General features: G+C 41.8%; 1 protein-coding gene across 8 annotated transcripts in view; it reads right to left on the bottom strand.

Annotated features, from left to right (window-relative positions):
* cfap54 (cilia and flagella associated protein 54) overlaps positions 1 to 27,084 on the bottom strand; it is an 81,847-nt gene that overhangs the window by 35,026 nt on the left and 19,737 nt on the right. For 6 of the 8 annotated variants that reach the window (XM_020047754.3, XM_020047757.3, XM_020047760.3 and 3 more), the window contains 17 exons: positions 23,873 to 23,994; positions 15,112 to 15,303; positions 14,428 to 14,520; positions 13,860 to 14,045; positions 13,519 to 13,643; positions 12,718 to 12,865; positions 10,152 to 10,307; positions 7,068 to 7,190; positions 6,657 to 6,782; positions 4,979 to 5,114; positions 3,263 to 3,358; positions 3,031 to 3,157; positions 2,659 to 2,755; positions 2,448 to 2,542; positions 1,867 to 2,067; positions 1,539 to 1,723; positions 868 to 1,070 (listed from right to left, as the gene is read on the bottom strand). In XM_020047754.3, the coding sequence (XP_019903313.2) occupies positions 868 to 1,070; positions 1,539 to 1,723; positions 1,867 to 2,067; positions 2,448 to 2,542; positions 2,659 to 2,755; positions 3,031 to 3,157; positions 3,263 to 3,358; positions 4,979 to 5,114; positions 6,657 to 6,782; positions 7,068 to 7,190; positions 10,152 to 10,307; positions 12,718 to 12,865; positions 13,519 to 13,643; positions 13,860 to 14,045; positions 14,428 to 14,520; positions 15,112 to 15,303; positions 23,873 to 23,994 (2,411 nt within the window). The remainder of the gene's footprint in view (positions 1 to 867; positions 1,071 to 1,538; positions 1,724 to 1,866; positions 2,068 to 2,447; positions 2,543 to 2,658; positions 2,756 to 3,030; positions 3,158 to 3,262; positions 3,359 to 4,978; positions 5,115 to 6,656; positions 6,783 to 7,067; positions 7,191 to 10,151; positions 10,308 to 12,717; positions 12,866 to 13,518; positions 13,644 to 13,859; positions 14,046 to 14,427; positions 14,521 to 15,111; positions 15,304 to 23,872; positions 23,995 to 27,084) is intronic. The other 2 variants (XM_020047758.3, XM_020047755.3) reach the window with 2 other exon arrangements.

The raw sequence follows: 27,084 nt of genomic DNA, 5'->3' as shown, positions 1-27,084 counted from the left end.
AGAGAAGGCCTTGCTTATTTCAGCAAGACAACGCCAAACCACATTTTGCATGTTTTACGAAAGTATGGATCTGAAGTAAAACAGTGTGGATGCTAAACTGGCTGCCTACAGTCCAGACCTGTCCTCCATTGAAATCATTTGGCACATAATAAAAACTAAAATATGACAAAGGAGACCCCCAACTTTTGAGCTGCAGAAATCCTATATCAAGCAAGAATTGGAAAACATTTCAAAACATTTCTTTCAAAACTACAGCAACTAGTCTCAGTACCCAAACGCTTAGAGAGTATTGTTAAAAGAAGAAGTGATGCAACACAGTAATAAACATGCCCCTGTCCCAACATTTTTGAAACCTGTGACTGGCATCAAATTCAAAATGAGCACGTATTTTTCCAAAAACAATAACATCTCATAGTATCAACATTTGATATGTTCTCTTTGTACTATTTTCAATTAAATATAGGGATCATTGCATTCTGTTTTTAGTTGCATTTTACTAAGTGTCCCAACTTTTTTTTAAATGGGTTTGTAGCCCCAATATTAACAGAAGGCACTGTATGAAGAATCTTTCTTCTTCAAAAGTAATTTCAGATTCTGGTCGATATTTCACATTATTGTCCAGATCTAGCCTGATCTGATCCAGGATCTCGGGAAATAGGGGTTTGGATTTAAGTCCAGTGGTTCTCCAAATTTTAACCAGAGACCCCTAGATGTTCCACCATTTTGTTTTAGCCCTGAATTTGCCCTCCTAATTTACTTACTAACAGCTCGATGATTGGTTGATATTGTTAACCAGGTGTGCTGTCTCTGGATTATATAAATCGAAATCCAGAGGGCCCCCAAGGAGAGGTTTGAAAACCAATGTACCATGGCTCTGCGGAGGTGCAAGGCTGCCTTGTTGATTGAGTCCAGCAACTGAGTGGCGAAATGCCTTGTCAGGCTGCTGGCCGCAACTGATGGCTCACTGCAGTCAGGGTCCACAGATGCCTGGGTACGGGGGGAGTTTGGCTCGCTGCCCTGCTCGCTGCTCTCTGTTGTGCAGGAATCCTCTCCACTGGTGGTGGTGGCAGCTGAAGGTCGGACATAGGGAAGAAAGAGTAGGGTAAGAATGACAAACACATATATTGACATTAACTGTCACGAGTACGCTGGAAGTTGCATGGCATGAATTGAATATAACAAAATTGGTGCGAAAAATTGGGAAAAGGGATAAAATAAAAAAGGTATTTCTAATTCTTGCATGGCAGGAAAGTTCTTCACAGGTACTCTAGCCTCATTTAACCAGCATGCACTATTTCTTCTACTCTCTCACCTCTGCTCCCGTCATAAAAATAATCATTGTTATTTCTCTTATTTTTAGTTGCTTATGCAATGTAAATGTTTTCAATGTATGTATAATAAAATAAATTGAGAGAAAGAGAAATGTGTTTTAAAGTGAGAGTGATTTAAAGTGTGTGTTAGAGAGATGGAAAGAAATAGAGGGCAATACAGAGTGAGAAGAAGAGTGGCAAGGACGATTGAGTTTGTTTCTCCCTCACCTGAGCCGCTCTCCTTTCCCTTGCCAATGACGGCTTTGACATAGGACCTGAGGCAGGGCTGCGGTGAGGTTTTGTTGGGCATGTTGGTCAGCTCAGGGTCTCTGATTTGCTGGGGCATGTTCCTCCACCTTACCAGGGTACCAGAGTGGGCCAGGGAGAACATGGATGGAGGCAGCTGGCTGTAGCTGTACAAACCAGAGAAATGTATTGCAATCCTCTACCACATATGTTATATGGATAAGTACATACTATGAACGTGAACTAAAACAATATAGTAAAGCCTAGTCAGGAGGTGACAAGTCTACAGTGTGTATATTACTATATTTACTTGTGTTGTAGGGCCCCAAAGCCTTGGTGGTGCTCTAAGCTTCTCCTCAGTAATCCCAGATGAGCTCGAGCCACGCTAAGGTTGAGGTGACACTTCCACAGGCCCTCTTCAGAACACAACTGTCTCAGATGCCTCCGATGCTGGTGGCGACGCACCAGGGGGGCTAGCTGGTTCAACATGATTTCCACCGCCTTACACTCTCTGACACACACACATACAGGGTCAAAATGACATCTGTGGGAAATGCATCCTTTTCTCTATATTCATTTTGAGTAATTCCATGTTTATAGTCCATTCCGTTGTGTGTGGTGTTCATTAGTATCTCTTTTTTATATCACTCGATGTAATTTTGTGTGTTGTCGTGTCCTGCTATGGAATGCATTTTGGCCTGGTTATCAATGAAAATTGGAAGTGGTTCTAAACTGTCTTCAATTGCATCCACTTATTCCTTTGGGTACATTTTTGACAGGACTAAGCCATTATTACAAAGAGATACCGTAGTCTTGGGATCCATGGGAAATCCCCTCAACAGTAACCTCAACGTCCCAAGGATCCCACACCACGAAGAGAACTGTACCCACCTCCTAGTGTTCTGGGCTTTGAGAGCGGTCAGCTGTTTCCTCTGAAGGAACTCTTTGTTCTTCTTGTCAGTCTGGCATGTGCTAGCTTTATTTTTCTAAATGTGGAAAAACCAACTACTATCAAAAAGATTTTACTGTGTCCAAACATTGTTGGGAAATAGTTTGGGACAGCAAAATAGAAAAGTGAAAATATTGTATCGGCAGAGCTTACCTTCTTGTCCACGACGGACAAGGAGAACTTCTGATCTTTCCCTAACATTGGGCTTTCCCAGAGGTCCTTCTTAGGGCTAGTCAGTCCTTCATCACGCCTGTCACGGATACAGCCACACATACTAATAAACATATACAAATACACATGTATGAAATACGTGAATATACAATTACATGAATCTGACCCGACCTCCAAAGGTTTTTCCTGGACTTGAGATGTGATAAAACACATAACTCTGCTGCACCTGGGATGGCAGGTAGCCTAGCATTTAGAGTATCTGACCAGCAGCCAAAATGTTGCCAACAGCACTTCCCATTAACACAACCTAGAAATTAAATGTGATGAATTAATACAGGTGGTGCTATACTCTACCGGCAAAGCCAGCTGAAGATGTCGTGGCCCCACTGCACAACCAGCTCTAGTTGTTCTTCCTGCATAGTCCTCTGAAGAAGCAGCACAGAAAACTCCATAAAGCACGACTTGCGCTTAAACTTCATCACTAAAACACACGAGAAAGAATTCACAGAGAGTACAGAAAAACACCAGGATACATACAGTAAAGTGAATTCCTAGTGCAGGTTGAGCAATGGTCTATGATACGTACGATCTTTGAAAGCAGCCTTCAGTGGGCTGTTGGTGACAATGGTGTACAGCAGAATGGGGTCCTCATGTCCAGTAAGTTCATGACCATGGTTCATAGCTAAGAAAAAAAGAAATGTACCTCCGATGATACACATATCATTAGCTAAGTGCGAGGCAAGCCGTGCCTATTGGTGGATCTCTGATACAATCCAAGTCATTTATTTGAGTGGGGCAAAAAACATTGCTGGATTCATGGATTTCATTTTAGTCTCTAGACTCCTAGCCACTCATTTCTATGATATGTCTTCTTCTAAATGAAATACAGTAATGTTTTCCATTGAGTCCACTGCATATGAAAGCAACTTAGTCCAAGATTTAACACGTCTGCACACTGACATTGCAAGGAACCAAAATATTTTTAAGGGTTTTGGGCAATTGAAAAAGTAATTATTAAATACCCAATATTATGTGATGGATATACACTCACCTAAAAGATTGTTAGGAACACCTGTTCAATTTCTCATTAATGCAATTATCTAATCAACCAATCACATGGCAGTTGCTTCAATGCGTTTAGGGGTGTGGTCCTGGTCAAGACAATCTCCTGAACTCCAAACTGAATGTCAGAATGGGAAAGAAAGGTGATTTAAGCAATTTTGAGCGTGGCATGGTTTTTGGTGCCAGACGGGCTGGTCTGAGTATTTCACAATCTGCTCAGTTACTGGGATTTTCACGCACAACCATTTCTAGGTTTTACAAAGAATGGTGAGAAAAGGGAAAAACATCCAGTATGCGGCAGTCCTGTGGGCAAAAATGCCTTGTTGATGCTAGAGGTCAGAGGAGAATGGGCCGACTGATTCAAGCTGATAGAAGAGCAACTTTGACTGAAATAACCACTCGTTACAACCGAGGTATGCAGCAAAGCATTTGTGAAGCCACAACACGCACAACCTTGAAGCGGAGGGGCTACAACAGCAGAAGACCCCACCGAGTACCACTCATCTCCACTACAAATAGGAAAAAGAAGCTACAATTTGCACGAGCTCACCAAAATTGGACAGTTGAAGACTGGAAGAATGTTGCCTGGTCTGATGAGTCTCGATGAGTCAGAATTTGGCGTAAACAGAATGAGAACATGGATCCATCATGCCTTGTTACCACTGTGCAGGCTGGTCGTGGTGTTGTAATGGTGTGGGGGATGTTTTCTTGGCACAATTTAGGCCCCTTAGTGCCAATTGGGTATCGTTTAAATGCCACGACGTACGTGAGCATTGTTTCTGAACATGTCCATCGCTTTATGACCACCATGTACCCATCCTCTGATGGCTACTTCCAGCAGGATAATGCACCATGTCACAAAGCTTGAATCATTTCAAATTGGTTTCTTGAACATGACAATGAGTTCACTGTACTGAAATGGCCCCCACAGTCACCAGATCTCAACCCAATAGAGCATCTTTGGGATGTGGTGGAACGGGAGCTTTGTGCCCTGGATGTGCATCCCACAAATCTCCATCAACTGCAAGACGCTATCCTATCAATATGGGCCAACATTTCTAAAGAATGCTTTCAGCACCTTGTTGAATCAATGCCACGTAGAATTAAGGCAGTTCTGAAGGTGAACACAATTAGTGTTAATAATTATAGTATGGTGTTACTTATGTAATTTTGCAAATTTCTTTTAAAGGTGATAATCTTAGTAACAGGACAGTTGGCAAACTAAGGTGGGAACTCTAACCTCTACTCCAAGCTGAGCTGTCATGCTGTGCAAAGGTTCCAGTCTTATTGTTCTTCATGACGCTGCCCTCCAGAGCCATCATCTGCTCATTCTGCTCCTCCTCTCCATGGATGGTGCCTGCTTTCCGCGGCACCTTCTCAACCACATCACACATAGAGATGCACGCAAACACACATAAACTTGCACATTCTCAATGTGAAACACAAATGCAGTTTTTGTGGCCCCTCCACAGGTTGGTAATTTCATGTCCCTCCCCAGGTTGGTAATTTCATGTCCCTCCCCAGGTTGGTAATTTTGTGGCCCCTCCTTAGGTTGGTAATTTTGTGGCCCCTCCCCAGGTTTGTTATTTTGTGGCCCATCCCCAGGTTTGTTATTTTGTGGCCCCTCCCCAGGTTGGTAATTTTGTGGCCCATCCCCAGGTTTGTTATTTTGTGGCCCCTCCCCAGGTTTGTTATTTTGTGGCACCTCCCCAGGTTTGTTATTTTGTGGCCCATCCCCAGGTTTGTTATTTTGTGGCCCCTCCCCAGGTTTGTTATTTTGTGGCCCATCCCCAGGTTTGTTATTTTGTGGCACCTCCCCAGGTTTGTTATTTTGTGGCACCTCCCCAGGTTTGTTATTTTGTGGCCCCTCCCCAGGTTGGCAGTAATGTGGCCCTGCCCCAGGTTTGTTATTTTGTGGCACCTCCCCAGGTTTGTTATTTTGTGGCACCTCCCCAGGTTTGTTATTTTGTGGCACCTCCCCAGGTTTGTTATTTTGTGGCCCCTCCCCAGGTTGGCAGTAATGTGGCCCTGCCCCAGGTTTGTTATTTTGTGGCACCTCCCCAGGTTTGTTATTTTGTGGCACCTCCCCAGGTTTGTTATTTTGTGGCCCATCCCCAGGTTTGTTATTTTGTGGCCCCTCCCCAGGTTTGTTATTTTGTGGCCCATCCCCAGGTTTGTTATTTTGTGGCCCATCCCCAGGTTTGTTATTTTGTGGCCCCTCCCCAGGTTTGTTATTTTGTGGCCCCTCCCCAGGTTTGTTATTTTGTGGCCCCTCCCCAGGTTTGTTATTTTGTGGCCCCTCCCCAGGTTTGTTATTTTGTGGCCCCTCCCCAGGTTTGTTATTTTGTGGCCCCTCCCCAGGTTTGTTATTTTGTGGCACCTCCCCAGGTTGGCAGTAATGTGGCCCTGCCCTATGTTGGTAGAAATGTGGACCTGCCCCATGTTGGTAGTTATGCACTGCCTATTAAAATACTTAAAACAAGCCATAGTGCAATGTAGCCTTGATAGAGCCCACGTTCAACACATAACGAATAGCTCCATCCAGAGCTACTGCCAAAAAGCCTGTTGATCAAAACCGGAGAAACAAATACAAAAAATATATGCTTGAATACCAATGTAACCAAGACACACAAGCGATAGCCTCCATTGGCTGCATATTTCATATCATCAGACAAAATGTAGCTATCCCAGTTACAATCAACTGACCAATGAACACATTTTAATCTAGGTTTCCAAGTGTGAATAGGGAACCGAAATGTTATTCTTATTCATTTAAATGTAGCCAAATGCTATTTTGGCTTAAATGTTTGCCAAATGAAACGTAGACCAAATACTATGGCTTAGGATGTGCATGTAGGTTTGCTTTGATGAGTGTTGATTGAAAGGCAGTGTATGGTATCGTGTTGAACAGTACATACCCCATCTGGCTCAACTACAAGGGGCTTGCTGAATCCCTGCATGGTCTCCAGGACATCATGGAGGAGTATCTTTCCCTGGTCTATCACTTCAGCTGCCATGCGATGCTTCTCCATGGTGCGGAGAACCTACGTGTTAGAAGATTGCAGGTCTCAATAGATCGACATATAACTATTATTAAACCTATTATTAAACCTAACCTTAACTTATAAAGCCTAAATATAATTTTCACCTAAATTATGACCCTTAACATGACCCCAAGACAAAAGACAACTTTTTATATAAGTGATATATAAGTGAGAACTGGTCAAATGTCCTCACTTAGCCAGATTGTCCTTGTGTTCCTAGTTCTGAGGCTTTCTGGTACTTTAAAGTACAGGAATACGTGTAGAAACACAAAATCGCACAATTACCTTGGCAACAAAATATGTTATACAGGCTATCATGTGAAGAAGAGACTCTGTGGTGGCGGCTGAGCGTTTCTGTTTGACAACTCCTGAAATCTCTGTCAGCACCATCAGACATTTAATCAGCACCTGGAACAGACATCCATAATGTCTAGTCACATTTAAACAGACATCCATACTGTCTAGTCACATTTAAACAGACATCCATACTGTCTACAGTCACATTTAAACAGACATCCATACTGTCTAGTCACATTTAAACAGACATCCATAATGCCTACAGTCACATTTTAACAGACATCCATAATGTCTAGTCACATTTAAACAGACATCCATAATGTCTAGTCACATTTAAACAGACATCCATACTGTCTACAGTCACATTTAAACAGACATCCATAATGTCTACAGTCACATTTAAACAGACATCCATAATGTCTACAGTCACATTTAAACAGACATCCATAATGTCTAGTCACATTTAAACAGACATCCATAATGTCTAGTCACATTTAAACAGACATCCATACTGTCTACAGTCACATTTAAACAGACATCCATAATGTCTAGTCACATTTAAACAGACATCCATACTGTCTACAGTCACATTTAAACAGATATCCATAATGTCTAGTCACATTTAAACAGACATCCATACTGCCAACAGTCACATTTAAACAGACATCCATAATGTCTAGTCACATTTAAACAGACATCCATAATGTCTAGTCACATTTAAACAGACATCCATAATGTCTAGTCACATTTAAACAGAAATCCATAATGTCTAGTCACATTTAAACAGACATCCATAATGTCTACAGTCACATTAAAACAGACATCCATAATGTGTACAGTCACATTTAAACATACATCCATAATGTCTAGTCACATTTAAACATACATCCATAATGTCTACAGTCACATTTAAACAGACATCCATACTGTCTACAGTCACATTTAAACAGACATCCATACTGTCTAGTCACATTTAAACAGACATCCATAATGTCTACAGTCACATTTAAACAGACATCCATAATGTCTAGTCACATTTAAACAGACATCCATACTGTCTACAGTCACATTTAAACAGACATCCATAATGTCTAGTCACATTTAAACAGACATCCATACTGTCTAGTAACATTTAAACAGACATCCATAATGTCTAGTCACATTTTAACAGACATCCATAATGTCTACAGTCACATTTAAACAGACATCCATAATGTCTAGTCACATTTAAACAGACATCCATACTGTCTAGTCACATTTAAACAGACATCCATAATGTCTAGTCACATTTAAACAGACATCCATAATGTCTAGTCACATTTAAACAGACATCCATACTGTCTACAGTCACATTTAAACAGACATCCATAATGTCTAGTAACATTTAAACAGACATCCATAATGTCTAGTCACATTTTAACAGACATCCATAATGTCTAGTCACATTTTAACAGACATCCATAATGTCTAGTCACATTTTAACAGACATCCATAATGTCTAGTCACATTTAAACAGACATCCATAATGTCTACAGTCACATTTAAACAGACATCCATACTGTCTACAGTCACATTTAAACAGACATCCATAATGTCTACAGACACATTTAAACAGACATCCAAACAACATACCATACCAGTTAACATATAAAAGAATACCCCTTGACAAAAAAATTATGCTCTCTGAAGAGTTTACATTGAAGGTGACTTAAAGGTGAACAATAGGTCAAAAAAAATTAAACTGGCCCTGACTAAGTTATAAAAATAATCATAACGACATAGTTTTCATAGTGGTTCTTACATTATTAGTAGACTAGCTTAACCTGTAATGCCAATTGTATCATATTTGATACATGAGTTTCTGAGACCTCTACGTCATCAACATGATCAACACTATTGCTAAAAACCTGTTTTGTATGCAATCTGATACATGTATGTTGCCCCCTAGTGGATAATCTGTGCACTGCAGGCAGTAGCGGGCTTTTTGAATACCTGAGCCAAAATGTCTGCTTTCATATAGAGACTCACCAGTTTTTTATAGGGAAATCTTTGCTAATTTTGAAAAAGTTACAGTAAGAATAACATTTATATTGTTAGTAATATTTCAATATGAATATTTACTGTATTGAAGCAACTTATAATGACTTAATATTTCGTACCTTATTTTATAGTAAAATCATGTTGATAATCTGTGTATCAAATATGAAACAGCAGGTATATAAGGAAATAAATCCCTCAATCGTCATGGCATTGGATTTCATGATGCAATCTGCTTTATGCCTACCAATATGCCAAATACACAATTTAGATTTTTTTTATTAAACTAATGAAACTAATGAAAGAAGTACAGTGTTCAAAATGTCATCAGCATGACTATGGATGGGAATTGAGGTGACATGGGGAAGATGAGGAGGATGAGAAATGGACTCCAATGCTTACTGAGGGAAGCTCAGATAGTAGGGATGAGGAAGACTTTTGAGATTAAAATGTTGACCAGACTAGTGCAGAAGTAGAGGTGTGGCAGACCACTATGCTCTCTAGAACCGGACACAGCAAAATAAAAAGGGGAAAAAATGGTTCCATTATTTATAATTTTTTTTAAACCAGCTGATATTGTCCAAACGCAATAAACAATGTTTATTTGGTTTTCTAAAATAAAAATTGTAGTGATCAATAAATTGCCATAAATGCCTGATGAATCTAACATGATACAAAATATTTTGAATATATGTCAATTATATTTTTACATTTTCTTTGTGATATTTTGTCAAAGGGTCCAATAAAGACTTCAATTTAAAAATATTAGAATTTTCAAGCTATTATTTGATGTGTCAGGCCTTACAGGACATAGTCAACCTGAATCAGAGGAATGTAGTGAACATCTGAAAGATTGCTACTCTGGAAAATAGCTTGAGTCATGTAGCCACTGGACATCTTCACAATGCTTAGTACAAGCAAATATTCCTCAGCTTGTCCTCACTATTACAACTGTTCCTCAAACGCTGTTCTTGAGAGATTTTTAAGAAACACAGTCTACGAGTGACTCAGGGAATTTAATGTACTGTACCTTACCTGTACAACAGGCTCCACGGGAATCTGGTGAAACATCAACGGGGCCAGAAGGCCGTAACAACCCACCACGGCCTGCAGGGCGGCGCTGCTGTCATTTAGCCACAGAGACAAGTCTATAGCCACAAGCATCCGCTCACACTCTGCCAGCCTGGCCTCCTACAGGGGTTTAAGGTTATTTAAGCTTTTCCGGTGATGTTATTGTTTGACTCTTTCTTTTTCTTCTTCAATAAAATAAACCAATTTATTTCCCAGAGCACAGTTTAAACAATAACTAAACACTGACTGAATAATCCTATAGGGGTAAAGAGCAAAAAAATCCTATGACAGAAACTACAGTGGATATAAAAAGTCTACACACCCCTGTTAAAATGCCAGGTATTTGTGATGTAAAAGAATGAGACAAAGATAAATCATGTCAGAACCTTTCCCACTTTTAATGTGACCAATAATGTGAACAATTCAATTGAAAAACAAACCGAAATCTTTGAGGGGGGTAAATGAAAAAAAAAAAACTTAAAATGACCTCTTATAACCGGGCTGTGTTCAGAATTAACCAATCACATTCAAACTCATGTTAAATAGAAGTCATTACACACCTGCCATCATTTCAAGTGACTGATTAATCACAAATAAAGTTCAGCTGTTCTAATAGGATTTTCCTGACATTTTCTTAGTTGCATCTCAGAGCATAAGCCATGGTCCGCAGAGAGCTTCCAAAGCATCAGAGGGATCTCATTGTTGAAAGATATCAGTCAGGAGAAGGGTACAAAAGAATCTCCAAAGCATTACATATACCATGGATCACAGTGAAGACAGTCATCATCAAGTGGAGAAAATATGGCACAACAGAGACATTACCAAGAACTGGATGTCCCTCAAAAATCTATGAAAAGACGAGAAAACTGGTCAGGGACGCATCCAAGAGGCCTAAAGCAACATTCAAAGAACTGCAGGAAGTACTGGCTGTGTTCTACATGTGACAACAATCTCCTGTATTCTTCATATGAATGGGCTATGGGGTAGGGTGGCAAAACGGATGCCTTTTCTTACAAAGAAAAACATCCAAGCCCAGCTGAAGTTTGCAAAAACAAACATCAAGTCCCCCAAAAGCATGTGGGAAAATGTGTTATGGTCTGATGAAACCAAGGTTGAACTTTTTAGCCATAATTCCAAAAGGTAGGTTTGGCGCAAAAACAACACTGCACATCACCCAAATAACACCATACCCACAGTGAAGAATGGTGGTGGCAGCATCATGCTTTGGGGCTGTTTTTTTTCAGCTGGGACCGGGGCCTTAGTCAGGGTGGAGGGAATTATGAACAATTCCAAATACCAGGCAATTTTGGCACAAAACCTTCAGACGTCCGTTAGAAAGCTGTAGATGAAGTTCACCTTTCAGCACAACAATGACCCAAAGCACACATTCAAATCCACAAAAGCATGGCTTCACCAGAAGAAGATTAACGTTTTGGAATGGCCCAGCCAGAGCCCAGACCTGAATCCAATTGAACATCTGTGGGGTGATCTGAAGGGGGTTGTGCACAGGAGATGTCCCCGCAATCTGACAGATTTGGAGCACTTTTGCAAAGAAGAGTGGGCAAATATTGCCACGTCAAGATGTGCCATGCTCATACCCAAAAAGACTGAGTGCTGCAATAAAATCAAAAGATGCTTCAACACCAAAGTATTAGTTTAAGGGTGTGCACACTTATGCAACCAGGTTATTGTGAGTTTAAAATTTTTCCCCCTCAAACATTTCAGTTTGTTTTTCAATTGAATTGTTCACGTTTTAGGTCACATTAAAGGTGGAAAAAGCTCTGACATGCTTTATCTTTGTCTCATTCTTTTACATCACAAGAACCTGGCATTTTAACAGGGGTGTGTAGACTTTTTATATCCACTGTAAATCCCTGAATGATTGTGTGCAGAACAAGTTATTACCCCCTTTTATTGTAAAAGGTCATGACCATCAAAGCAGATCATTTTGTATTTGTATTAAACTGTAAGTCTGCATACTTGAAATAAAATGTAGGATAATTACCCTTTTCTTCTAGAGACAGCACTAAAACAATAACCATATGCTGCATAGTTTTAAAACTGGACATTTTGTGAATGTATGCTGTATGATCTTACCTTTTTTTGAAGAATCCTTGCCCAAACACAGTGTTTGGGGAATTACAGTATATATTGTTATAATATAAGTGTTTCAAAACAAAATATTTGAATAAATACAAATAAACATCAGTACAATGAAAAGGAACAGTATTTATTTTTAGATGGCAATAAAACATTTCAGCCAAAATGTAAGCCAGAAACTGGGCAAGTTTAAGACAGAAAATTGAGTGGTATACCCACTGTATCTTAAAGTGGTATTTCTAATTGCAGCCTGCATTGTTAACTTTTTGGGGCTGGCTGCCGTTTATAAAATCTGAATGAAAGAAACCTTGTCTGTTTGAATACCCTTAGATTATCGGACAACACAAACACTTAACTTATTACGTTTGGAAATTAAAAAGGTTACATTTCCAGACTGCACTTGATGGACAACTTAAAGTCCTGAGCTTACCTGACCCCCGATGGGTGGTCCCCTGTCACAGAGGGTGTCACAGAACAGCATCCCCTCCTGGATGTGGATCTCTGTCTGCATGAGAATGGAGGAGAGGAAGAGGTGAAGCAGAAGAGGAGAGGAACGCTGCAGAGTCTCCAAACGCAACCTGTTCAGGAAGAAGAAAGAGAAAGTGTAAGAGATTAGGAGGGAATTACCTGTCGCACAATTCCTGGGCTGTTCAGCCTGTTTGGGCTCATCTTTATCCACACTTCCTATTAGACCTTGTCTGTTGCTATGGTTTGTATTTCTGTGCTAAGTGCATTTCTGCAGTGTTACTTGTGCTGTGAATATGTACAGCCTACGATCTGGACTATTGGCTGATTCTGATTGGACTTGTTCCGACTTCCTACGTCTCGTTGAATATTACTGGTAACATCATCATTTAATCTGTTGTTTAGGAGCTCGAAACATAAGCAGTTTGCCAATATGATACCTGACAAATGCCTGCAGTATTATAAAGGATCCTTCACACCCAAGTCTACTTGTAGGTCAGATCCTGATCACCTGACTGTACCTAGACATAGGATCTCGAGCTAATGGCTTGGGGACCGTTTCTATCTACAAGCCATTATGCTACTGAAGACTTGACCTGTACCACCACCTCACGATTACTCTGCTCAACTGGGCACTTAATTTGTTATTTTAATTTAAAAAAAAATATATAAATTATTTTTTAATATTATCATGAAAAGAAAGGAACCTAAGGAAATAAGTATGTCAAACAAACACACGTCCTCAGTCAGAGTTAGTTGGCTTCACCTTGTCTGAGCCAACCCTTCTGCAGCGGCCCCAGGCTCCTGAAGGTCTTTAGGCAGAGTGAAGTGACTCCACAGTTCACTGCAGGCTCTCTTGGCCACAGCATGTTGCCCTGTCTGGTATGCTGCCTGCATGGAACACAATACAGACAGGACAAGGGGTTCTACATTTCACACGTACAGTAACCCATACTGACATCACGTAGGGCCGAGTACTGACACAAGAAGTCATTGTAGTGAAGACTCAAACTTTCTCTCGAGTCTTCAATCGGTAACAACAGCGACATGAACTGAATATCTATTTACAGGATACGTCTTTCAGGTTTAGGAATTCTCCATCAATACCTGTGCCAGGTGTGCCCAAGTGGTCAGCAGGGGAAGAGGCACAGAGGCCAGCAGAGGCCTGGTCGTCTCTCCGATGGCACCGCCGACCAGTTTGCCCTGGGTGTCGTAGGCCGCTACGGCAAACACATACTTTTGGTTCGGCTCCAAGCCTTCCACTTGAAGCAGTCTCTTCCCAGATGCAGGAACCTGGGCAGAAACACAGAGCTCATGATAATTTATTCATTCTATTTCTTTGAATGTACAGTACTTAGTACTTAGCCTAGCCATGAGTACAGGTGCTTTGGTAATAATGAGTGGGGGCTGTGTTGACAAACAACAGCTGTAACACAAACCTATGGCAATATGTATTAAAAAATGAATCAAAATTCCAGACGTTCTACGAGGTCAGATGAAATTATATATTTTTCACTCATCAGGGTATTTTAACTGTGTATCTAAAGAGAGAAGACACATTTAACTGTCACAAGCCTGTTCAGTTTCCTCATCCTGTCATGTCATTGCTCTCCTCCTGTCACCAAACCCATTGGATGAGAAAGCCATAGGTCCCTGCCATCCAACCATAACCTACCTTGTCCCCGGTGCCCACCAAGTTGTTGTCTCCTAGTCTGACTTTCAGGTTGAGACCTTCAGCCTCTCGTCCATAGATATGGTACCAGCATACCTGCATCATAGACAGCCACGAAGAGACAACATGCCACTGTCGCTAAGATGAGACTTATTATGGTAGAAAAAACTATCAAACTGTCATATGACATCCTGTTAAAATATATTTGAAATGTAATAGTGCCCTCTGCATGTTAACTTTCGGCATTTACAAGTTTACATTCTTAGCTTTTATTTCAGGATATTTACATATTGGTTTCATCATTTAGTTGTGTCAAAATGTTTTACAGAACGTCAGGACTCCAGACTAACAATTTCCGCTGGGGGCACATCGATTATTTTTATGTTTGTGGCAAAAGCACATGATTTGGTTGCTATCCCCCCAAAACTCTAAAATGTTAATTTAATATGGATACATTGAAGATGATAGCCTATATTGTAACCCCATAGTAACTGTATTCTTTGAAATCCAAAGTGCTGGAATACAGAGTTAAAAAAAGGGTCACTGTCCAAATACATTTAGAGCTCACTATGTGTATTGAGTTTTACTTTGTGCCTAGGCCTTAGATAATGGGAATCCCAATATAATACTGTATGCTAAAAACTGACTGGTCCTAACCCATCCCTGCTTAATCTAGGTGCCTATCACCTGATCCTCCAGCGCGTAGGGTGCAGAGGTGAAGGTCATGGAATTGTTGGTGCGGGAAAGGAGGACAGGAGCAGGGGGAGGTCTAGTCTTTCTCTCCTCCTCGACTGCTCCCTTCTTCCTCTCTGAGGGACCACTGGTGCTGAACAACCTTTTCTCTTCCACCTCTGCCTTCTCTATCAGGACGACAGCCTCCTGTGACCAATGCAGAGGAACAAAGGAAAGGTAAAACCTCAAAAAGGATGGCTACCACAACTGTTAATTTAAAGTTCCTTCACTTTCTCCACATGTTGTTGTGTTATAGACATCAAGGTGCAATGCGTAGAATCCTGTTTCCAACACTGAATTTTAAACAATGACACAACTGGTCTCCTCCTCCCCTTGCCTTACCAAACGAGACTGGAATAGTTTTAGCTGGGAGGACAAGTACAAGTACAATAAAATTGTTTACATATCTACCCCATAATGATAAAGAATATGAAATACAGCATATACATAAGTAGAGTACTCAAACACTTAGCCAAGACACTCCAACTTGAGATCAGATGCATCCTGGGTCTTATGCTTATCCTTAATACGTCTTTAGAACTTGACTGGAGTCTTACTGGGGCTAATTCATTGATTGGCCTGCTGTGGATCGTGGTGCAGTGGTCAGCGCTGTCCCTGATAGTTTTGGTTTGATTGCAGATGTGTGTCTGATTGAGGTGGGAGTGTGTGGGGGTGAAGGTGTGCACACATTTAAAAAGGAAAAAGGTTTAATTTGGAAATGTTTAATTGTATTTTAGAGACTCAGGTACGCATGGAATCACACTAGAATTATATCCTTTCTCAGTTCTGACCACTATCATTATTTCATCTTAGGTGATAAAAAATATCTATTGATTGGATCATGCTTTAGAAAGGGACATACATACTTATGTGTAGAGTCCCACACGTTAGAGGTCGCTTAGGTCCACTGACTGCTAGGGGGCCTCCATCTGCCAGGGAGCCCCCAACAAATAGTGGACAGGGGGCCCCAAATGAAATGTTGCTAAGGGCCTGCAAAAGGCTAGAGCCGGCAATTCCCACACGTATGTAGGAGCAAAAACCATCTAAAGCACTCCAAGTTTCAAAGAACACAGTGAGCTCAATCACTGTTAAATGGAAGAAGTTTGGAAACACCAAGACTCTTTCTAGAGCTGACCGTCCCCCCAAATGAACTTGCCAAACAACAATCATCTCTGCCTTCCACGTAGAGTGACTAGACGGAATGGAACATTGTACTATCTGTGGGGAAACTTGAAGATCGCAGTTCATCAACACTCTCCATCCAATTTGACAGAGCTTGAGAGGATCCATAAGGAAGAAAGGGAAAAACTGCCCAAATCCAGGTGTACAAACCAGGCATATCTAAGAAGACTCAAAGTCCATAACACAACAAGATGTGGAGCAGGTGAAGGGGTCTGAATACTTTCCAAAGGCAATATATTTGTCATACCAATGAAAGGCACTAGTCATTCCCATGTAATATACAGGGTCAAGCCACGCCCACCTGAGAATACTTGTTAGCCATCATTATGCTGTGTTTATGGACACACTGACAAGAAAGACAGCTTAAGTTAGATTTAACATTTGCTTGGATAATAATGTAAATAAAGCAGCCACTCGGAAAATAAAGCTCACAGAAAATCCTGAAAAACCATTGAATCTAATTCAATCAATGTGAAGGTGAGGTAACAGACAGCTCCGTCATCAGCCACTTCTCCTGGTTTCCCATGGTTTATGAACTCACCCCGGACTCCTTCATTTGTCTTGTCGCCAATTGTCACTCACACCAGGTCCCAATTAAGTCACCAGTATGTGTTTAAATGTTGCTCATCTGTTCCCCTCATTTGTCGATCATTGTTCCATGTCTCCGTTTACGTTCATTTATGTGGTGACTGTTTCGTTTAGTCTGTTCAAGTGCTTTAAAATAACAAACATCGACTGCCATTCTGCCTGCGCCTGGTTCCTTCCTCTCTGCCACAAAACCAAACACACCAGTCTTGACAATCAAGTCATGTTTTAATATTTTCTATATTGGTTCATTTTAGTACAATATAATGTTCATCAAGTGGATGCTATTTTGATTAAATAAAACATTTGTGACTTGAAGCAAATTAAGAGACCACTGCACCTTTTTCTTTCCTTTCCAAAAAAGTGGAAAAGGAAGGTTTTGAGTGAGGAACAGAAGGGTTCAAATTAAGAGACCACTGCAAATTGAACGCTTCTGTTCCTCACTCAAAACTTTCCTTTTCAACTTTTTTGGAGTTCTATATAGATCATAGCTAAGAAATGTTGCATGTTTTCTGGAGAATGTCATGGCAAATGTTGACAGGAGAATGTGAGGGGACAGTACAAATGTTTTTTGTGGCAGTATTTTACAAATAACTGGTTGTATTAAATAATTGTGATTTAATGTGAAAGAAAATATAAAAATATATTGTATCTTATATTAAAAGTCTAGTCACATTGTTGTAGTATTCCACTTTCAGTCTCTTTCTATAAAAATGTCTATGTATTGTAATTTTGAATCATATGGTGCAACAACCAAAATGACTAGCTATAATACCAAAAATATTTCTTGAACTACAAAATAATTTAAGAGTAAAGGCAGCTGCTACAGTGCCATCCATAACAGTAGTTTTAATCAATAACAGCGCTGTCAGAGTTCCATCCCCCCATTTTATGTGAGTATAAGTATTGGGACTTTAGGCTCATAGATGTTTCATGTTGCATTGATTGTTTACACATGAAAGATCTGTGAATGCGCAGTCTCAGTTCTGTCTTTTGCTTTTGCCATTGTAGTCTGAGTTTGGTCTCAGTAGGCTTAATATAACATGAAGACCAACCTTTGAAAGAAAAACCAAGCGATTTGGATGCTAAAGAAAAAGAGGAACTGAATTAGACTCATAGCACAAAGGTTGAGTGTAGCCAAATAAAGAGTTAAACATTTCCTGAAAAAGAGAGAAATCACTGGCATCTTCTTTAATTGGCAAAAAAAGGAAAACAATATCAGCTGATCACAGAAGATTGACAAGAGCTGAGAAAAACAACCAAAAAAAAAAAAGTTTAAGTGAAATCATCAAGAATCCTGGTGTGACGGCTGCTCTGCTTGGCGCTGCATGCTCTCTCCCGCTCCGGCACTCCACCTCGCCGGTGTTCTAACCAATGGCTGGAACAGAGCGCAGCAGTGTACACACCTGTTTTCAGTTAGCAATTATGATGCCTATGTAGGTTTCTCATCCCCATAGAGGCATTTTATTTTGGGGGTTTTCTTTTTGTTTTCCCAGCACTGCCTAATTTGAGATGAATCAGGGTGGGCACGGGGATGGGGCTGGAGCCTCGGGTCATGTGCTGGAGCTAGAGGATAGACTCTGTGTCATGAAGAGACAGATTGCCAGATTGGTAACAGTGTGTGGCGAAATGATGTCGCACATGGCAGCACGGTCGGGAGGGGAGAGCCCTATTGAGTGTTGCTGCTCCTCAGTTGTCGACTGTGTGGAGTCTAGCTGCGCCCAGGTAAGAGAACTCCAGGGAGCTTTGCCTGAAAAAAAAGGCCTATGATGGTAATCCGGAGGGCTGTCGTGGTTTCCTTCTCCAATGTGAATTGTATTTTGGGGATGAACATTATACAGATTACGAGACGACCACAATAATCACCCTTTTAACTGGGCTCGCCCTAAAATAGGCAACGACACTATGGGACAGCCGGTCTGGGGAACTGAGGTTGTTTCTAGCAATGTTTGATCATACCGAAGAGGGCCAGGATGGGGTTGAGCGACTTATGTGCCTTAGGCAGGGAACAAGCACTGCCTCTGAGTACGCCCTGTCATTCCGGACAGTGGTGTTGTCCAGTGGCTGGAATGAGCCAGCTCTGCAGACTGCTATTTGCAGGGACTGCAAACTGAAGTCCAGATGGAGGTAGTGTGTGTCAGCGATTCCATGCCACGGGATGTCTACATCGCCCGAGATACTGCCATCGACAGGCAGCCCCGGGACCTTGACCGTTTGGCGTGCCGGGCCATCTCCCTTCCTCTCGGGTGGAGCCGGAACCTGAGCCTGTGGAACTGGGAATCACGAGGCTCACAGCAGAGGAGAGAGAACGACGGAGTCAGCGGGGTCAGTGCCTGTTCTGTGGTGAGAAGGGGCACTTCTGGAAGGGGTGTGCCTCGGCCCTGGTGCGGGACAGGAAGGGGTTGAGTAGCCAGGCAGCGCAGGCTGACACAGTAGGTGCCTTGCATTTGCAAGCCCTTTCTTTTGCTTGGGGTTGTTGTCTGGTGGCTTTCCCTCTTATACATCCACAGCCCTGATTAACTCTGGAGCTGCGGGAAGCTTCATCAACCGTTCCCTGGTCTCTGCTCTTGGGCTGCCATTGCGCTGTTTGAGGTCCTCGATGGCCATCCAGGCTCTAGATCGCCGTCCTGTGGGGTCCAGTTCCATTACCCACGTGACCCGCCCGCTCACTCTCAGCATCAACAGCTGTATTTGGGAGAGACTGGAACTGGTGGCGATGACGTCGTCCATACACCCCATCAACCTGGATATTGTGTGGCTCCAGAGACACAACCCCAACATCACCTGGAGCAAGTGGAAGATCTCAGGATGGTCCCTGGAGTGCCAGAAGACCTGCCTAACCATCACGTGTGGATCTACGTCGGTGGAAAGCCTGGATGGCTCCCTCCCAGCCAACATCCCGCCTGAGTACACAGACTTGGGGGGGTGTTTTCCAGCGAGAAAGCCCGGTGTCTCCGTCTTCACCGTTCCTGTGACTGTGCCACAACCAGAATCCACGCACCCCTGAAGCTGGATATACCCTCTCTTGGTGGCTGAAAACAAAGCAATGGAGATGTACTTCAAGGAAATGCTGGAGCAAGGACACATACTCTACTCCATCTCCCCAGCTTCAGCGAGCTTCTTCTTCATTAAGAAGAAGGACAGGGGGCTTCGGCCCTGTATTGACTACCGGGGGCTGAACAACATCCCGATCTACTACAGGTACCCCATGCCCCTCATCCCATCGGCCATCAAGCAGCTGAGGGGGGTGCATGTCTTCACGTCTTCACCGCTCCCCTGCTGCGCCATCCACATCTGCTCAAGCCATTCACGGCTGAGGTGGACGCGTCCAAGGTCGGGGTGGGGGCAGTCCTCTCCCAGCAACACAGGACCCCTGCCAGGCACCACCCCGTCATACTTCTCCAGGGCAGAGTGCATCAACCAAGAACTCGGGAGGTTCCTCCAGTCTGACTGCCACGACAGACCAGGCGAGTGGACACATTTTCTCCCCTGGGCGGAGTATGCGGTTCCTGCGCCATTCCTCCACAGGTCTCACCCGCTTCCAGTTGGTCCTTGGTTTCCAGCCCCTGTTGTGCCCCTGAGTGGGGGGTTCCAGCGACATCCAGGTTGTGGAGGAGTGGTTCAGGAAGTCTGACAAGGTCTGGTCTGCTGCCATGCCACAAACTGTTTGCCCTCCTCCCATCAGGCAGGTGGTGCAGTTCTCTCCGTTCTCACACCAGCAGGCTCACTAACTATACCCACCCGTTGCACAACTGGACTCTGTCAGTGCCTTCCAAGTCCGATGAGCAAGTTTTCAGTTGTCTACAGGTACGCGTCTTAGCCGCTATTCCTGTATTTCATTTGCACATGCCGACTTGCACCTTAAACTTGCCCTCATCGCACATTTAGATCTGCCACTGTACTTTGGGAATCACATTGCTGCTATCCCTGCATTTCAGTTGCGCATGCTACCCTACTAACTTGTCTCAATTGCAAATTCAGAATGCCATTGAGAATTACCCGCACAACTATTTATCCCACTTTTACATACATTATACTTATTACTTCAAAAGTTTCTGTACAGTTATACATTTTCCACTGCACATTTAGAATTCCCATATGTAATGCATTTGCATTAATTGCACATCTGTAAATTTCATTTGTACATACATACAGGTGCTGGTCATATAATTAGAATACCATCAAAAAGTTGATTTGTCAGTAATTCCATTCAAAAAGGGAAACTTGTATATTATATTCATTACACACAGACTGATATATTTCAAATGTTTATTTCTTTCAATTGTGATGATTATAACTGACAACTAATGAAAATCCCAAATTCAGTATCTCAGAAAAATTGAATATTACTAAAGACCAATAAAAAAAAAAAAAATTGAAATGTATGAACACAAAAAGTATGAGCATGTACAGCACTCAATACTTAGTTGGGGCTCATTTTGCCTGAATTACTGCAGAAATGCGGTGTGGCATAGAGTCGATCAGTCTGTGACACTGCTCAGGTGTTATGAGAGCCCAGGTTGCTCTGATAGTGGCCTTCAGTTCTTATGCATTGTTGGGTCTGGCATATCGCATCTTCCTCTTAACAATACCCCATAGATTTTCTATAGGGTTAAGGTCAGGCGAGTTTGCTGGCCAATTAAGAACAGGGATACCATTGGTCCTTAAACCAGCTACTGGTAGCTTTCACACTGTGTGCAGGTGCCAAGTCCTGTTGTAAAATGAAATCTGCATCTCCATAAAGTTGGTCAGCAGCAGGAAGCATGAAGTGCTCTAAAACTTCCTGGTAGACGTCTGTGTTGACCTTGGACCTCAGAAAACACAGTAGACCAACACCAGCAGATGACATGGCACCCCAAACCATCACTGACTGTGGAAACTTTACACTGGACTTCAAGCAACGTGGATTCTGTGCCTCTCCTCTCTTCCTCCAGACTCTGGGACCTTGATTTCCAAAGGAAATGCTAAATTTACTTTCATCAGACAACATAACTTGGACCACTCAGCAGCAGTCCAGTCCTTTTTGTCTTTAGCCCAGGCGAGACGCTTCAGACGCTGTGTCTTGTTCAAGAGTGGCTTGACACAAGGAATGCGATAGCTGAAACCCATGTCTTGCATACGTCTGTGCGTGGTGGTTCTTGAAGCACTGACTCCAGCTGCAGTCCACTCTTTGTGAATCTCCCCCACATTTTTGAATGGGTTTTGTTTCACAATCCTCTCCAGGGTGTGGTTATCCCAATTGCTTGTACACTTTTTTCTACCAGATGTTTTACTTCACTTCGCCTCTCTATTAATGTGATTGGACACAGAGCTCTGTGAACAGCCAGCCTCTTTAGCTATGACCTTTTGTTTCTTGCCCTCCTTGTGCAAGGTGTCAATGGTCGTCTTTAGTCAGCAGTCTTCCCCATGATTGTGTAGCCTACAGAACTAGACTGAGAGACCATTTAAAGGCCTTTGCAGGTGTTTTGAGTTATAATTATAATATTATTATAATTTTCTGAGATACTGAATTTGGGGTTTTCATTAGTTGTCAGTTATAATCATCACAATAAAAAGAAATAAACACTTGAAAAATATCAGTCTGTGTGGAATGAATGTATACATTATACAAGTTTCACTTTTTTGAATGGAATTACTGAAATAAAAAAATGTTTTGATGATATTCTAATTATATGACCAGCACCTGTATACTTAATACTTGTACATTTTCTGCCCTCCTCTATTTGCACTTCAGGTTAGATGCAAACTGCATTTTGTTGTACTGTACTTGTAATTGTTCAATGACAATAAAGTTCTATCTAATCTAATCTAAAATCGAATGATGCCCAGGTTTCCATACCAGACAGCCATATTGAATGTCAAGATGCTTTCCACCAGACTGGAGTATACCCGATCCAGAACCTCCTTGCTAATCCCAAACTCCTTGAGTTTCATGATAAAAAATGGTCACTAGCTTGCCATTTTGAAAATACATCCTGCATTCTCTATAAAGCACAGCTTGTTATCAATTTGTGTCCCTAAATATTTCAAACAAACAGTCAACCACCTCTACTGGCTGGTTATTGAGTGGATGGGATGTTGACAGGCTATTGCCACTGATGAAAAGCTCCTTTGTCTTGTCCACATTGTGTAGGCAGCCGGACTGGCACCACTGTGGATATTTTTAACCTAATTAAAATAGTGGCATCTCTAGAAAATAGTCCCCTAGGGCCATGTCATCTGCATATTTAAAAATACTTTATCCCTATTAATCTTCATCTTGCTAGTGAAGATGGAGAAGAACCATGGGGAGAGGACACACTCCTGGGGTACACCTGTATTCAGGGAAATGGGGAGAGGATGCAGTCCTGGGGTACACCTGTACTCAGGGTAATGGGGAGAGGACACACTCCTGGGGGTATTCAAAGTAAATCAGAGAGGGCTCCATTCTGTGGGTGATCAGTAATAACGTTCCTGATCCAGCGTACTAGACCTACATTGATGTTGAGGTCTAACAGTTGTTGTAATCGTCATTTGGTAATGTTGTCTGTCAATTCGTAGGAAATAAAATTCTGTTGAAACCTTTCAAAAAACGAGCTAGCTAATCTTATACTGCATGTAAAATCAATTTGATTACCTTCGAAATTATTATAAGTGGTTTAACTACTAATTAGTTAATTAGCCTTCTTTAGAGGTGGTATTGTTTATTTAAGCCTTACTAATGCACTTCAGACATGCACTTTTAAATCTTGATGCACTGTTAAATCTTCATCAGTTCCCTTTGAGGAAACATCGAGTTGAAATCTCAGTTGGTTAACTGACCCAAAAGGAACTTTGAACACAATGGCAAGTGTCATAATAATATGCCATTGTATGATAGTAAGTAATGCATCATGCCAATATCATGTAAGCAATGATATTGGCATGATGCAATAAATATAAGTAATGGAGTTGCCTTGTGTGTCTTTACCTCTAAAAGCCTCTTGATGGTGCTACTTTTCTGGTCTTTCCTTTGGCACAACAGAGCCTTCTGGACCAGGAACAGAGCTTTGGAGATCTTATTCTTCTTGATACGTTCCAGCAGCGCTGACTCTGCAGATACAGAGGTTAAAGGGACCACACAGTTACCACGGAAATGTCTTCTGATCATAACAGTATCTACATTGCAGTCCTTACATATTTTGACATTGACATACGTTTTGTTCTTTTGCCTCTATGCTCTGTATACATCGGAATTAAAATTTGAAACACTAAGAGGTTATGAAATGATATTCCTGAGCTGAATTCGACTGAGCATGCTTGTCAAAGATAACACTGGCAAAAATGCCCCAAAACAAACATGAAGATGGCTGCAGTGCATGCCTGGCATAGCATCACCAGTGAGCATCACCAGTGAGCATTCCCAGCGTCTGGTTATGTCTGTGGGTGGGAAACCTATCACTCATCCAATACAAAGGACAACCAAGTACTAACAAATTATTTTTCTAAAAAAATATAAACTATTTTTTGTTTATTTTTGGGTGGGGAGTAGATAAGCCATGTGCAAGAAAACATTATCTATCTGTAAACCAGATATATTACAAAAATATTAGCATAATGTCTGACTCTGGGAAAATGCACCCCCACTCACACCAACCTTACACAGACACAAGCAGCCAAATACAAAACTACCATGGACAGCGCCAACCACAGTACTGCAATAAGTAGTAGGCACTGGTACCCACACCTTGGCACAAATAAAATAGGCTGCGTATTGGTGGCATTCCAGACTCGAGGGAACATGATTAAGTCTGTATTTTAGTTAATCTCGGCCATCACAGGCCTACAGGCTCACTAATACAGTACATTTCAATTCATTATCTTCTTCGTTCAGCACACTGTACTTGTGTTGGTACCTACCAATGTATCAGGGCTTCCGTTGGGGAAATTTGTTGCCAGACAATCTGATTGGTGGTATTTGATTTTACATATTTGAGAATTGTACCGGACACAATTAGCATACAGAACTAATAAAAATGCTATTAAGATGCTACTACGTCTTCACTGGTAAATCATAAATGTTTTAATAAAGAAATCTACCTACACAGAAATGAATATACACAGGTTTAATATCCTAAATCAGTCATTATTTGCAGAGATAGTCATTTTGCCCAGTTAATAATCAACCCAAAAAGTGCCTCAAAACCAGACGCAGCACCAGACCCATATTTTGGGTAACGATGCACAATGGGAGCTTCCTTTTCACGGCACACACTTATTTAGCATATCAGTGGAGCAAGTCTGTAACTAGATCTTGGCCTGCTCAAAGTGAGATACTGCTGTGGTGAAATCGAAACTGCCCAAATCTTTGAGCAGCTTGTGATGCAAATAAGCCTGGTGATATTTTTCTCCTGAAGGCCGGATGTTAAGGCTGTCTTTATTCGATTTTGAAGACAATCCCCTTTCCATCGCCTTACTGAAAATTGGGATAACAAAGCAATCATTGACAGTTTTTTCAGGGTAAGGGGACACTTCACTGAAGTTCCTTACGGCAGTTTTGGAAGTTTTGTAAACTTCACAATTTTTCAGGAAAAGTCACCTATATCCATACATATATACATACACACACACACACCTGTTATGAGTATGTATTCGCCTTAAATACAGTGGGGAGAACAAGTATTTGATACACTGCCGATTTTGCAGGTTTTCCCACTTACAAAGCATGTAGAAGTCTGTAATTTTTATCATAGGTACTCTTCTTTGAGTGATGGGATCTAAAACAAAAATACAGGAAATCACATTGTATGATTTTTAAGTAATTAATTTGCATTTTATTTCATGACATAGGTATTTGATACATCAGAAAAGCTGAACCTAATATTTGGTACAGAAACCTTTGTTTGCAATTACAGAGATCATATGTTTCCTGTAGTTCTTGACCAGGTTTGCACACACTGCAGCAGAGATTTTGGCCCACTCCTCCATAGAGACCTTGTCCAGATCCTTCAGGTTTCGGGGCTGTCACTGGGCAATACAGACTTTCAGCTCCCTCCAAAGATTTTCTATTGGGTTCAGGTCTGGAGACTGGCTAGGCCACTCCAGGATCTTGAGATGCTTCTTACGGAGCCACTCGTTAGTTGTCCTGACTGTGTGTTTCGGGTCGTTGTCATGCTGCAAGACCCAGCCACGACCCATCTTCAATGCTCTGACTGAGGGAAGGAGGTTGTTGGCCAAGATCTCACGATACATGGCCCCATCCATCCTCCCCTCAATACAGTGCAGTCGTCCTGTCCCCTGTGCAGAAAAGCATCCCCAAAGAATTATGTTTCCACCTCCATGCTTCACGGTTGGGATGGTGTTCTTGAGGTTGTACTCATCCTTCTTCTTCCTCCAAACACGGCGAGTGGAGTTTAGACCAAAAAGCTCTATTTTTGTCTCATCAGACCACATGACCTTCTCCCATTCCTCCTCTGGATCATCCAGATGATCATTGGCAAACTTAAGTCGGGCCTGGACATGCGCTGGCTTGAGCATGGGGACCTTGCATACGCTGCAGGATTTTAATCCATGATGGCGTAGTGGGTTACTAATGGTTTTCTTTGAGACTGTGGTCCCAGCTCTCTTCAGGTCATTGACCAGGTCCTGCCATGTAGTTCTGGGCTGATCCCTCACCTTCCTCCTGATCACTGATGCCCCCCCACGAGGTGAGATCTTGCATGGAGGCCCAGACTGAGGGAGATTGACTGTCATCTTGAACTTCTTCCATTTTTCTAATAATTGCGCCAACAGTTGTTGCCTTCTCACCAAGCTGCTTGCCTATTGTCCTGTACTCCATCCCAGCCTTGTGCAGGTCTACAATTTTATCCCAGATGTCCTTACACAGCTCTCTGGTCTTGGCCATTGTGGAGAGGTTGGAGTCTGTTTGACTGAGTGTGTGGACAGGTGTCTTTTATGAAGGTAACGAGTTCAAACAGGTGCAATTAATACAGGTGGAGAACAGGAGGGCTTCTTAAAGAAAATCTAACAGGTCTGTTAGAGCCGGAATTCTTACTGGTTGGTAGGTTTTTTGCAGGTTTCAAATACTTATGTCATGCAAATACTCAAATACTTCTGTCATGAAATAAAATGCAAATTAATTATTTAAAAATCTTACAATGTGATTTTCTGGATTTTCGTCTCTCACAGTTGAAGTGTACCTAT

The sequence above is a fragment of the Esox lucius genome, chromosome 7 (genome assembly GCF_011004845.1).
Source record: "Esox lucius isolate fEsoLuc1 chromosome 7, fEsoLuc1.pri, whole genome shotgun sequence".
NCBI classification, from domain to species: Eukaryota; Metazoa; Chordata; class Actinopteri; order Esociformes; family Esocidae; genus Esox; species Esox lucius.
Note: the sequence above shows the minus strand (reverse complement) of the source record. Positions and strands in the feature narration are given on the sequence as shown.